The 13,493-nt window shown below is 34.3% G+C and overlaps 2 protein-coding genes across 2 annotated transcripts; one reads left to right on the top strand and one right to left on the bottom strand.

Moving 5' to 3' along the window:
* Positions 1-1,442: 1,442 nt before the first annotated feature.
* Positions 1,443-2,895, bottom strand: LOC149555868 (putative UPF0481 protein At3g02645). The gene is made up of 2 exons (XM_089829593.1): positions 2,652-2,895; positions 1,443-2,350 (listed from the first exon to the last, which is right to left on the bottom strand). Exons 1-2 carry the CDS (start codon positions 2,893-2,895, stop codon positions 1,443-1,445), a joined length of 1,152 nt encoding a protein of 383 aa, XP_089685719.1.
* A 300-nt stretch (positions 2,896-3,195) lies between these two features.
* Positions 3,196-12,282, top strand: LOC149555867 (putative disease resistance protein At4g33300). Its single transcript, XM_089829592.1, has 7 exons — positions 3,196-3,271; positions 9,926-10,042; positions 10,160-10,332; positions 10,554-10,784; positions 11,217-11,361; positions 11,478-12,086; positions 12,176-12,282. The coding sequence occupies exons 1-7, from the start codon at positions 3,196-3,198 to the stop codon at positions 12,280-12,282; spliced, it is 1,458 nt and encodes a 485-aa protein (XP_089685718.1).
* Positions 12,283-13,493: the final 1,211 nt, after the last annotated feature.

The raw sequence follows: 13,493 nt of genomic DNA, 5'->3' as shown, positions 1-13,493 counted from the left end.
CTTAGGAAGCAATTTTTTCCCTCTTGAATGGAAATAATATATAAATTATGAGGTGATGTTTCCCCATTTGATGGAAAAAAAAACATAATTAATGAGGCAATTTGGTGGCTATTAATGCAAACAAATCTAACACATTGGTGAATGTTGTACAACTTGTTTTCAAAGCATGTGAAACATGAAAATTAATTTCCTTTTGGCATTAAATGCATGCTTTATAAAACCAAGTTGCTGACAAAAATGAGAACGTGTACTCAAAGCATAGGTTTTCTCTAGATTAACAACTATGGTTGGGAAATTTGATGAGCATCCCAGGACTTCATATTCATGAGCATCCAAAAGGAAAGGTACCAGACCCTATAGTGCAGCTAGGGTAGGTTGGGTCTGAAGAAGATCAATATGATATTATTAGTAGCATGATGAACATTATGTGGAATCTCTAGGTAAATTATCCTAGGTATATCAGTGACCAACATGAACTAGAGCAGGAGGTAGAAAGGGAGGTGTTGGACTAGGCAATTCATGATTTGTGATGACAAAAGAGGCTCAATCCACATGCTGCAAACATAGAACACCTTGACAAATTATTGGTAATGTTTCAAGCTATGTGGTGGGTACTTCATTAATTTCTTGTTTCCCAAATCATTTTGTAAAATTTTTGGGAAAATTCTGCAAATTAGTTATTAGTTACCAAAGGTACTGAAGCTTGTATGCACCCCTTCATTTTCTATAAGAAGGGGTACCAAGACCCTTTGGGACTTGTATTCATAGGATATAAAACATATAATACATACAGTTATAAGTTATTGTACTTTGTTAAATGTTCATAGAATATAATTTATAAGGTTATGCAGCTATTTCAATTTTCTACCTTGATTGTACTCATATTTTTCAAATTAACATCAATCCAGACTATTTTATGCCTTACTGGATGATGTTTGATCAAGATATTTTTTGCCTACTAGACTTTATCTCGAAAGGCCCTCCTTGTTTGGAAAGAAGTACATATTAAAATGTGTTATGTAACAACTACAAAATGGAAATGGATAATAAATACAACACAGTGGAGTTGTACTGAACAATAATATATCGTTTGATAATTACATATCAATGGTGGAAGTCTTATTTCGGGTCGAATGCCTGAAATGAAACATCGATCTAATTTTAATTTCCATAATGGTGAGAAGTGTCCACTATCCTCACCACCACCTCCACTTCACACTTGCAATGTGAGTTGGCATTAATTATATGTCCCATCACTGTCAATTACATTCCCTTTACCATTCACTTCACATGATTCACTTTTTCTTCGGTGTTGAAGAAAAATTATAAACTATAATCCTACATATGTGGGAAAGATTTCCAAAGATTTTCTACTAATAGAATTTAACTTTAAGGACTAAGGTATACAAAAGGTTAAATGAATGCCATGGTAGTCGACCTTATTAAGTTATTAGTAGGCTCTTTTCTTTGTCATTTGTAAAATGCATTTTTTGGGAGTTGCTCTCAGGAGGGATGCAGGTGTAGAACAGAAAAAAACATGCACCGCAGTCATAAGAAGCGCCACTGATCCTGCGAACGAAGCTGTGATCAAAACCCAAATTTCTCATATAGTAGTTATAGAGGCCTTTCCTGGCATTGTTGACAGGTTCACAGATTGGATTCCATGTTGATCTGCTCAATCTTTTCACAATCTCCACAATCTCCTCATCGTCCATGCCCAAGGTTGAAAAGATTTCATTTTTCCTCAGTAACTCCACGTCATTGGTGTCGTGGATTAGCTCCTTCAACAGCCGAATAAAAGCAGTAACAACGTTTTCTTTAATCTCTGGTGAGCATACCTCAAATGCTATCAAGTTTCTAACGATCGTCTTAGTCATAATACCAATCTTTAGCATTGGAAGATATAAAGTAGAATGAGTGGTGTGAAACCGTATCAGCTCAATGCCTCCATCGAAACGGCTAAATTTTACTCCGATTTTGCTCAAGTCTGAAGCGGACAGAATACCAATCTTTCGTTGGTTGCGAAGCCTAACCTCTTCCGATTGTCGCTCCTTGTGATTTATGTTTCTAAGCCATGCAAGAGGAGACCAGCCATTTTGAGTGGGGCGTTGGTCAGAGCCCTCATGATGATGCTTCCTATAGAGGCTCGCATGGATGGAATGCAGGAGATGTCGACAGCTAGCTACATCTAGTGGCTCTTCATGTCTGTGTTCAATCCACAAGGGGGAGTATCTAGAGCATATGCCTTCAACATAGTTCTTGAAATTAGACTGATTTAGTGGACCGCAAATAAAAGCATAGAGCGACTCTAAGGCAAGCAGAGGGATTTGATTCTCCAATTTGAAGACATCTGTCATCACAGCAAACCACAGACCTTCACCTGACTTTAGATCATGGAATGGGTTGCTATACTTATCTTAGATTTTTTTTTGGTCGATGGTCGGAGAGGAAAAGGAGGAGGAAGGAAGCATCCCTAAACAACATCATGGTGAAAGCCTCATCGTTCAAATTTTTGAATAAATGAGCGTCCCTGTAGAAGTCCCTGCAACGAGGGACTGCACTTGCAAAGAAATTGTCATCCTTAAGATCTGAAAGACTCCCGCCATTTTGAACTTTTTAAAGTGGGTCAAAGAAATCTCTAGGAAGCTTACTGATAACCATCCGTGCAATGACTTGAAATTTCTCAGACTCCAGTTCAGCAAGGTGTGGTTTGAGGAAGTGATAGGGCCCTAACAATACCGCCTGAGGAATGAAGATGGCATCGTTTTCTCTGAGAGTAATTGGCACCATGAAAATGCTAGCAAGCCCTTTATCGCTACCCACTTGTAATATGTATGAATCTTCTTGATTTTTGGCCAACCATTGTGAAACGCCAATGGGATCTTGATTGTCCATGATACCTTTTAGCTTAGATGTGCACAAACTTCACCAGGATGCAGTAACGGGCTTAAGGTTATTATGCCCAACGCATTTTTCTATTTGAAGAAGCTGATTTTTCCATCTAACGGCGGATAATGTTGTACATCATCGGCATGACCATAGAAACGTTCCTATCCATCGCGTGTGTTGCTTGGATAGTGACTGACAGGCATGGAGACCTAAATGTGGAACAACTGATTCAAATAAAATATAAGAACCTCTCTTTATAATCTTTAATTGATGTAGGCATCAAGAGAAATTCTAAAAAACACATAGATGGCGAGAAAATCCTTACCGGCTTCAAGAAATGATTCCATTTTGCCCCAGCGTAGTTCTCACAATCTCAACACAAGTAACAACAATTATTTGATTACTTCGCTCTATTGAAAGGCACGTTCATTCTGTATTTATTTTTTCAACACCCCCATAGTTGTGAATGTTACAATTACCTTCTCCCTCACTAGATTATCTCTTTGATTTTATCTTTGAAGTCAAGTCATTCTAAATTCATTAATAACAGAGACTTCAAATTCCTTTCTTTCTGTTTGTCGAAATACTGTACTTTGTTTTGGAACGCTCGCAAATGATATTCTATTGTCTTTTACTTAGCTTGCAAAATAATCGCGTATTTATTATGTTGTTTTATGGAAAATCCTATTCTATGGCTTTATGCTTAAGGTCTGTTTGGTTTGTGGAATTTAAAAAACCAAAATTTCTACGAATCTTGGTTTAGACAAATCAAGGTTTTGAAAATCTTCATTCTAATTTTTGGGATTTTACTTAAATGGTTTGTTTCACTTGGAAGATGCATGTGAAGGCACATTTTTATGAGTAAGCTTAGAGTTGAAGACAAATTTCAAAAGGTAGTCCAATCTATTGTTTTCACACTCCTTAAAAGACATAACCAGGTTTTGATTTTCAATTCCTACTTACTAGTAGGAAGTTGGAAAACCTGGTTTTGAGGCAAAATTTGAAGTCTGGGTCGTTAATTCCATTTTGCCAATTTTGAAACAAACACAAAAAATTTCAAATCCGGATTTAGAAAAACCAATTCCTGTCATCTTTCAGGAACCAAACGGACTCTTAGCCTCATATTCTGTGAGAAGAATACTCGTGCTGCTTCTCCTGGGAACACCTTTTTATTATAATAAGAATCCGGTTAACTTGGTTGAAAGCAAGTGACTCAAAAGCAGAGAGGAATGTTGAAAGACAAATGATGAATTTGTAGCCGAATCCAGGGATTCTTGGATGGGTTGGCAACAATCGAAATTAAATCCCATGCAACAAATGAGGTGGAATATTATATTGAAAATATTAATCTCATTTACCTCATGTATAATAAACAATTTTAAAGTATGCATGATTAATCTAAACAATAAAGGGAATTAAAAAAATATCACAGAAGCAAAGCCCATGCCGTGAGAAATCATGTGACGAACTTCTTCTTCATGGCAACATTTCTCCTTCATGTAAAAACTATTCCAGATACAAATCACTACAATCTCCTCAAGCAACTTCTCATTTTAATGAAGATCGACCATGCATGAGGTTCGACTTGTGGAACGTTCAAAATCCTTGAAAACAAAAAACCAATATCAGTTGGATAAGATAAATCGGAAAACCTTTCCCAACAACTAGGAAATTGCATTTCTGGTGCGAAACCCAACTTTAGCAGCCCGAACATCTGTAGGGAGAGTTAAACAAGTCGAAAAAAAACCCTTTGCTTTTGTCAGCAGTGTGAAAGAGGTTTGAAAAACATTGTTTATCTCCAATGTGAGACAAACCCAGAGGGTAGTGCCCACATAGGGAATTCCTTATCAAATAATTAAAATTGGTAGTACATGAAGAATATAGTATCATTAAAAATTATTATATCATTATTTTGTGCTTACAATGATAAACTAGTACATTTTTAATAATACAATTATTTTTTAGATATAATTTAATGTGAATAAATTAAATTGTAATTAATTATTTTAATCATTAATAAAGTCTTTAAGCTTGGCCCCAACAGAACCAACACCATCCCGCTCAAAGCTCCTCTTACTCTATCTTACCAAAATTTGCCTTCAGATTCTCAACTTCCTATCCTCACCCATAAGTGCATTTGACTTCTAGGTTGTCACTTTGCACTTCCTCACCACTCAGTACCTAATGAAAACCTGATCCAACTCCATAGCATGCAAGAACTCCAGAAACTTGCACCACCCTTTTCGAGAAAATGGGAGATGTACTTCAACAAGAGTGCTAGCTGACCACACTGGTAAGGGTTGCAACTCACTTGGGGCACCACCAATCATCCACCGAGGTTGATTTTCCATGTGGATAATAACCCCCAACTCCGCCATTATGAAAATATCTTCAATTCCGCCACCCCACTTCGGCTCTACACATTCTCTCACCAAATAAATCACCTCTAGTTTCAAATCAACCACCGTAAGTGATAAAGCCAAAAACAGAGATGAAATCTCCAAATTTGACCTTGTACGTTAATCTTTTTGTTAATCAGATTTTTTCTAGACTTATTGTTATCAGACTATGTAGACTAGTTTTATGTTAATGGTTTAGTGGTGTTGTTTTGACACTATCAGATATTATGATAAGTATTCAGTTGATATATGATGAGATCATTTAGACTTTACATTTCATGTATGTATGATGATCATTACATTGTTTTCAGTTATTAATGATGATTAGTTAGATGGTTTATTATCCCATGTGTTTTATTATGGTTACTTATCCCATACTTGCATGTGTATGGTGTGCGTGTTTTCTTATTGTATGGCGTTTCTGATGTGGTTAAGGAAGGGAGTTGTAGTCACTTGCTTAGTCGGGATCTACACGATGCACCACTTCCTGCCATTGTTTTTTTAGCTTAGCATTATATATTGTATGTACATGCATGGTTTTTTTGCAGGTTACAGGTATCGGGTATCGACTTTCCTGAATTGCCAGGATGAGCGTACCCTATTATACTATCTCAATGATAAAGGAAGGGAGATAAATTCTCAAGTCCAAATCCCAAACCTAAAAACCATTTGTCTTAGTGAGTTAGGACAAGTATCAAAGTTGAATACCCACTGAATGTGTTGGATGACATATTTCGTGGTTTCTAACCCTTTAGATTTATTTTGTATGATTTGTTCTATGATGGGTTTTCATATTTTGTCTTGAAGGTCTATGGTGAATTTTTCATTAATTAAGTCTTAATAAATAGATTTAATTAATAAATTATTTATTTGAGAAAATTAATAAAATATCATGATCTTTGATATTTTGATTGTAATGTGAATTATTGGGAAAAAGGAATTAAATAAAAGAAAACTAGAAAATTAAAATTAATAATAATTATAAAATAATAATAAAGTAATAAATAAAATAATAATAATAAAAGTTATAAAAGATTAAAATGAAAGTTATAAAATTGAAATAGAAATTATTGGAGTTATAAGCTTGCATGGGAATTAACATGTGTCAACAACATGGGGGTTAGTGCATCAATTAAGCACAAGGTGTCTACAATTCTCTGACTCATCAAAAAGAATTGGAAAACACTCATGCTTAATTGGTGACACCTTTCAGCAGTTTCAAGAAGCATTCCAAAGGTTTCTTGAGAGCTCTTTGTATTCAGGCATTCATAGAAGCTTAGGGAGAGGGTGGAGAGCAATTGGAGCATTGGAGGACTCAAGAACTCTGAAGAAGGGAGCTTGCTCTACGAGTTTTCTGAGGAAGAGCAAATTAGCATTAGAATTCGGGTAGATTCTTTTCATTTTACTTATGCTATTTCCGCATCATGCATTCCTGTCTTCATCGTGTTTGTTTTATGTGTCTGAAACTTCTCTATGATTGAATTTGTAATTGAAATTGGAATCTAGATATGCTATTTGGTTGAGAAGAAAACAATAGAAAAACCCTAGATCCAATTAAGGAGAAATAATTAGATATGAATCGGACTTGGGTTCTAATTTATATTAAATTAGAAAGACAAGATTTGGAATTAAAATAGAAATTTTATGGTGAAAATTTGAATGATTAGATGTAATATTTCTATGAATTATATTTTTAGATGCGTATGAATAAACCCTTTTATGGTTAAATTTAGAGAACAATTATTTTAAGAGGAAATTTTTAATTCATCACAAACTGCCCTGTCGTTGCCCCTTGGATAGACCCGAACTCAGTCATTCATAACTTTTTATTGTGAATGAATTTATTCGATCACTCTAGTCAGAATTGGCGCGACTTGGCCCTCTCCAACATATTTCAATTTCAGCCCGATCCAACAGTTCATTAGGGAGATATGGCCGTCGTGCTGAGACTGTTTTATTCAAAGACAAATATTTCTCCATTTTCCATAACCAAGAGTTCTTTATGCTAAACCTTCACAAGAAAAAAATAATATACCAAACCATGAAATGGATTAAAGATATTATTGTAATCTTCCTTTATTAGAATCTTATTAATATGCATTAGTTTTATATGGTTTATTATCTAATCTAATTAAATCAAATTTAATTAAGATTAGTTAATAGTAGAAGAAGTGTAATTAATTATTAGTCAATCTAAGTAAATGGATTTTTAAATGAGAGAAAATTAAAAGAAAAGAGATTTTAATATAGTGGAATTTTTATAAGGTATATTGAATACTATTTAATATATATTAAACAATTTTAGAGTTGTTTAATGAAGATGATAATGTTAAGAATTTGGAGATTATTCATGTTAAAATCTACAATGAGTCTTATTGGTTTGTGATAGGGATCTTTTTCAAACAACGTTTACATAGACAAAATATTATTAGTACAATTAGCAAATGGAGTCTAATAGTTTTGAGGAGAAACTTTTATCTATCAAACAAATACATGTGTTAGGAAAAATGTGAAATTTCTCCACTTAATATAATTTGGGAATACGTAAACTGAGACTTTTAAATTCAAATTTGAAAACTTAGCAAAACCAAAACATGTGTTTGCATCGTGTATTCTATATGCTTCTTGTTTTGGGTTTTGGGTTAACTAGTATTGACCAGTCCTAGGTTGTTACCAGAGGCTCGGGGGTTATGAGATGTGTTGGCATGTTGATCTTATTTGGTCTTGATCTTTATAATCCCAACCATAGTAATGTGATTGTATGCTCTATGAAATGTTTGTATTTACTGTTTGTATTTGTTCACCAGTCTTCATGTGTGTAGCTGAGATGTATGTGTATGAGACACTTGAGCTAATCATTTTTGAGTTATTGATCAGTTATCCCTGATTATTTTCTAGTCGCCATGATGAGACTGAGATGTGAATTTATTCTTGATGATGTCATGTTGTGACATGTTTGACTCAACCATTTCTGGAGTCTTCGATCAGTATGATTGAGGTATATATTTTGGTTATTGAGAACCATTGGATACTTTGATTATCAGGGATACTTCAGTTGCCAATAGAGAGCTGTTGTGTTCATATTTTTCTATGGATGTTTGGTCATGGAGATTTGATGCTTTTATGCATATTTGATGATTTTATGGATTATCTTTTGTGATTTTGAAATTTATGAGTCCATGAGCATTAGGGTAGGATATCTGCATGTAGTGACGGGAAGTGGCTTGCAATGGGGGCCAGGGCCCTAAGAGGCTGCCAGGGTAACTCATTGTAAGTTGGATTAATAAGTGATAACATTTACACCTAATACTAACAAAATGAACCTAAAAAGATAAGTGTTTTTTTCTCGCCCATGCCTTGAGTGTTTGTATAGGCTAGTATGGGAGTAGTGAGACGCATGGTTGCAACCTTGCATTCCGTAGTATGCCTCGTCAGTATGAGAGGATACTAGTGGCCACATGAAATCAGTATGGACCCATGGAGTTTAGCTAACTGCCAGGGTAATTTGTACATGATAATTGCGATGACACTTTCCCGCTTGCATAGTAGGTTCCTACATGTCATTGTGTGCTTTTGGGAAGTAGATGTCAGTTTCGTGATTGGAACCTTTGAGTTAGTATAGTTTTAGGATTCCTAGACTATAGAGATTTGTGATATGTGTTATGGATAACCTATTTCGGACTTAAGATTATCTCCTCAGCACGGTGGGAGTGGACCACTTAGGTACCATGTGGTCGGGTGGTAGTGTATTTTCCACTCTTATCATTTGAGATTCATCGAGACATCGTGGCTGATGCGTCCTTCATGATGGTGGATATGTATCCTTTCATTGATGATTAGCATATGTTAGATGATGTTATCTTATGCTTAATGTTAGATTACTTTCTACATATGAAGTTGTATATGTTAGGAGTGACATTCCTACTATGTTAATACCGATGATCCCTTTGGTGATTTGGGATGTTACGCACGGAGGGATGGCTAGGGCCCACGATGGTCTAATGATGCTATTTACGGTTGGGAGGAACCATGCACTTAGTTTATTTTGTTTGATCTTTATGATGGATGTATATGTCTTCTATGATGATGTATCATGTGATTGTCTTTGATGTATCATGGATTAGAATAGGATGATGTACCTTATTTCACGTATGTATATTCTTTTAAGCCTTCATACCTTGTGACATGTACAATGGATGATTGAGAATTTGGAAATGTAATGTATGAACATTGGACTTATCATTATTATTTCATGTAGTTGTTGTACTAGATGGATTCATGTATGTAATTCAACGTTAAGGGATCTTAAAGAATGTAATCTGTTATGTATGTTATGTTTACTTTTCAAATGGACATTTTTATTGCTTCCGTTATTGTGAATAAGTTATGTATGGTATTTACTTTCATGTAAAAAAAAATGTTACCAAACTTAGTGAAATTCTAGGTTAATTCTTTGGATCCCTTGGCGAGGCATTACAGATATAGACTCAATGAATTAGCAATTTAGCAAATAAACTTATTTATGTTTGTTAATTAATTACTAATGAGACCTTACTTATACATGTCTATCTATTGGAAATGACCCTTGCATTCTTTTCTAATTTCCCTGACCTTACGTTCTCCATTCTTCTTCTCAGAACGTTTTGGAGACAAGATAATTTTTCAAATAGTTTCACAGCTACCAGATAACAAGATGATTCTTGAGAACATATGGAAAATGATCACTGAGGATCAACCGTTGCCTGATTCTCAGAGTGAGAGCATTCATGAGGCTCTTCAGGAAATACTCAGGCTTAAGCGAGAAAATATTCTAGTCATATTAGATGATATGGGGCCGAATGTTAATCTCGAATAATTGTTGTTTGAAGCAGAGGGATGCAAGACTTTTGTTACAGTTAGGGACAGTGTCAATTCCATACACCTTGACAGCACTCATTATATGCCTTCGCTTGGAGAGGAAGATGCTCTATCCCTCTTTTGTTATTGGGCCTTTGGACAAGAAAGAATTCCAGATGGATGGATCAACAAGCAACCAGTCAAAGAGGTATACCTATGTCTATCTACGTCTCATTTGTTGATTTTAGTGAACCTGAAGTTTGCTAAATTTCCATAATACGACATTATTTTTTGCTAGCTGATATTGTGTAGATCTGCTATCCATTCCGTGTTTGCAATTTAAGAAGCATGGTTCATTTAGTTCAATATGTGTAGATCTAAAGGCCACCCTTCGAGATTATATTAGGGCTAATTAGTCTGTACTAACAGGTAGCAAAAGAATGTCTAGGATTACCACTTGTATTGGAGGTGATTGGACATTATTTACATAAATACAGTGAAAATGCATATTGGGAATATGCCAAAAGGCAGCTTTCACAAGGAAGACGAATCAATCTTAGATCTTATGAAGAGGATGTTCTCAAGCGCCTAGCACTGAGCATAGAAGATTTGGACAATGATACAAAAAAATGCTTTTTGGACCTGATATTGTTTCCTGAAGTTAAAAAAATCCCTTTTGATGCTTTGTTTGATATTTGGATTCATGTTCACAACTGAAGCCTAGAGCATGCATCGATGATTCTTGTTGATCTCGAAAAAAGAGGGCTCTTAAATTTTGTACAGCTAACTCATAATTCAAGGTGAGTGTCTTCTTTTAGATTCTTTTGTTGAAATTGCATTGAAATATGTAGCAAAAAGATATAGATAGTGATCATCAAGCCGAAAGAGTAAATCTCCCATTTCTTCCAGCATGATCTAAATGGAGTTTGGACATGTAATCGTTTTACTTCAACTCAAAATTTGTAACCATTGAAATGTTGGTACTTCAATTTGAAAACTTGAAAAATATTTCTTACTGAAGATTGAATGCATCTTTACTCTTGCTTTCCCAGCAATTGTGAGATATATGCAGTTCAAAATGATATGTTGCAGCATTTGGCTATTTATTGTGTAGAATCTACGAACAACAACCAAAATGACAAGATACACAAAAGGTTGAGATTATCTCCATTCTCTTGCTGGGAAGATCCCTCACATGGAGATATAAAAGCTGCTGAGATTATTGCCATTCGCACAGGTTGATTGCTTTAAATTTGTTTATTGATATTCACAATTATCAGGCTTCAAGCAAATGAGTCAGGCCCATCAAAATATATATATTCCTTCTTTAAAAGGGTTTGAATACTTTTGCAGGTCCAATGAAAGAGAATAAATGGCCTAAGTTGGAGTTTCTAGAGGCCCATGCCCTTGTATTGATATTTGATGGAAATGAATATTTCCTTCCACCATTTGTGCAGGAAATGTCTCGGTTGAAAATTCTTATCATAATCAACCAGAAATCCTGTAGGGCTAAAATTGATGGCATGTCAACCTTTAGTTCATTGGTTCAACTGAAGAGCCTTCGGCTTGAAAAATTGATTGTCCCTGATCTAGATTATTTTCAATATTTAGAAAATCTTAGGAAGCTCTCACTGAGTCTCTGCAGCACTGATAAGGCACGATTGGACATTGAAGTGTGCTCAAAGCTGCTTAAACTTGAAGAGATTAATATTGACTGCTGTGGGGATATTGAGGAATTTCCTATTGGTATTTGCAATTTCACTTCACTGAAAACACTGTCTATAACAAATTGCCATCAACTTCGCAAGATTCCTGAGAATCTAGGGAAGCTTGCAGGATCTCTTCAAGTGCTGAGCTTAGTTGCTTGTCTGAATCTCAAAGAATTGCCAGCCTCAATTTATGAACTCGAAAATTTACATTTCCTTGTCAAGGCTTGGAGGCTCTTCCACGTGACTTCAAAAAGTTGGAGAGACTCAAAATTCTCAACATGGGTGACTCCAAAAAAATAAAGAAACTTCCCAGAATGGTTAATGGCCTTACGTCTTTGTCAGATGTGATCTGCGACGAGAAATTGAAAAAAGAGTGGTCTCATTTCCGTGAGTCGATTAATGTGATAATTGCAGAACCAACATTTAGTTTAGAGTTTCTGGACACATAACTTTTCTCCGACAATCATTTATATTGTGAACAGTGATTGTGGACCATGGGTTGAGTAATTTTCTTTCTAGTTTTAGAAGTGGAGTTAGAAATTAAGACCATTTGTGTCATTGGGGTTGGAGTTCTATCTATGCACTTTAAACTTATGGAAGGATCACAGAGTGCTTAGCACTACCGTCAATATTGTATTTATGTCATATGTTTTAATTTTTAAATTATTAAGGGTTTTAGTCCCTAGCTATAGTAGAAACAGGAGTGATCATGCTGCAATGTTCTTTTCATGGTAAATTGTGCCTGAGCAATAATTAAATCCTTTCGATCGTGCTTTAACGTGTTTTCCTAGAGTAAGAAATTAGCAGATCAAAATTTTTCCTTTTCGCATATTACATTTTCCTGGGTCTGGCAAATGGAAAGGAATTTATAAATTCTTAAGCCTTAACATACATCTAGGAGATGGTGGAGAACAAACAGAATCAGTATAAGTACGTAATTTCTGGATTTGATTGTGTAGAGTTTTTTTATCATTAATGTTTTGGATCATAGTACATGATTCATCAGTATAAGTACGTAATTTCTGGATTGGATTGTGTAGATTTTTTTTACCATCAATGTTTTGGATCATACTACATGATCCATCATCAAGATACAAGAGAACAAGAAGATCCATAGTGAGGACAAAAATGAATACTCCATGCAAAATTTCTATCACGCCCTTTGCCAAAAAAATTCTGATGTGCGACTCTATGTATGACAAAAGTCAAAATCCTTCTAAAAGTAGGAACCACTTTTATAAAAAGTTTAACATATTATTAAAATCAATTTGGACTATATTTATGTTTGATAGTTTTTAATTTTTAATTTTTTGATTGGTACAAAGTTTTTAAATTTATTATCATGTAACTAAATTTAATAATATTGTTTTACTTTTGATAATTTAATTGAATAAGGGACTTGTATATATATTCATTTACAATTAATATACTATTATTTCATTTCAATAAATAATACATTTGACTTTTTAATTTTATAGTATACTATAGTTTTGTATTAACATTTTTAAATTATTTTGACAATTAGTGGAATATATATATATATATATATATATATATATATATATATATATATATATATATATATATATATATATATATATATATATATATATATATATATATATATATATATATATATATATATATATAGATATATATA

Source organism: Cupressus sempervirens, chromosome 5, assembly GCF_028749045.1.
Source record: "Cupressus sempervirens isolate cs-2001-9-10 chromosome 5, ASM2874904v1, whole genome shotgun sequence".
NCBI lineage: Eukaryota > Viridiplantae > Streptophyta > Pinopsida > Cupressales > Cupressaceae > Cupressus > Cupressus sempervirens.
The sequence above is the reverse complement of the archived record's forward strand: the minus strand, read 5'-3'. Positions and strand labels throughout refer to the sequence as shown.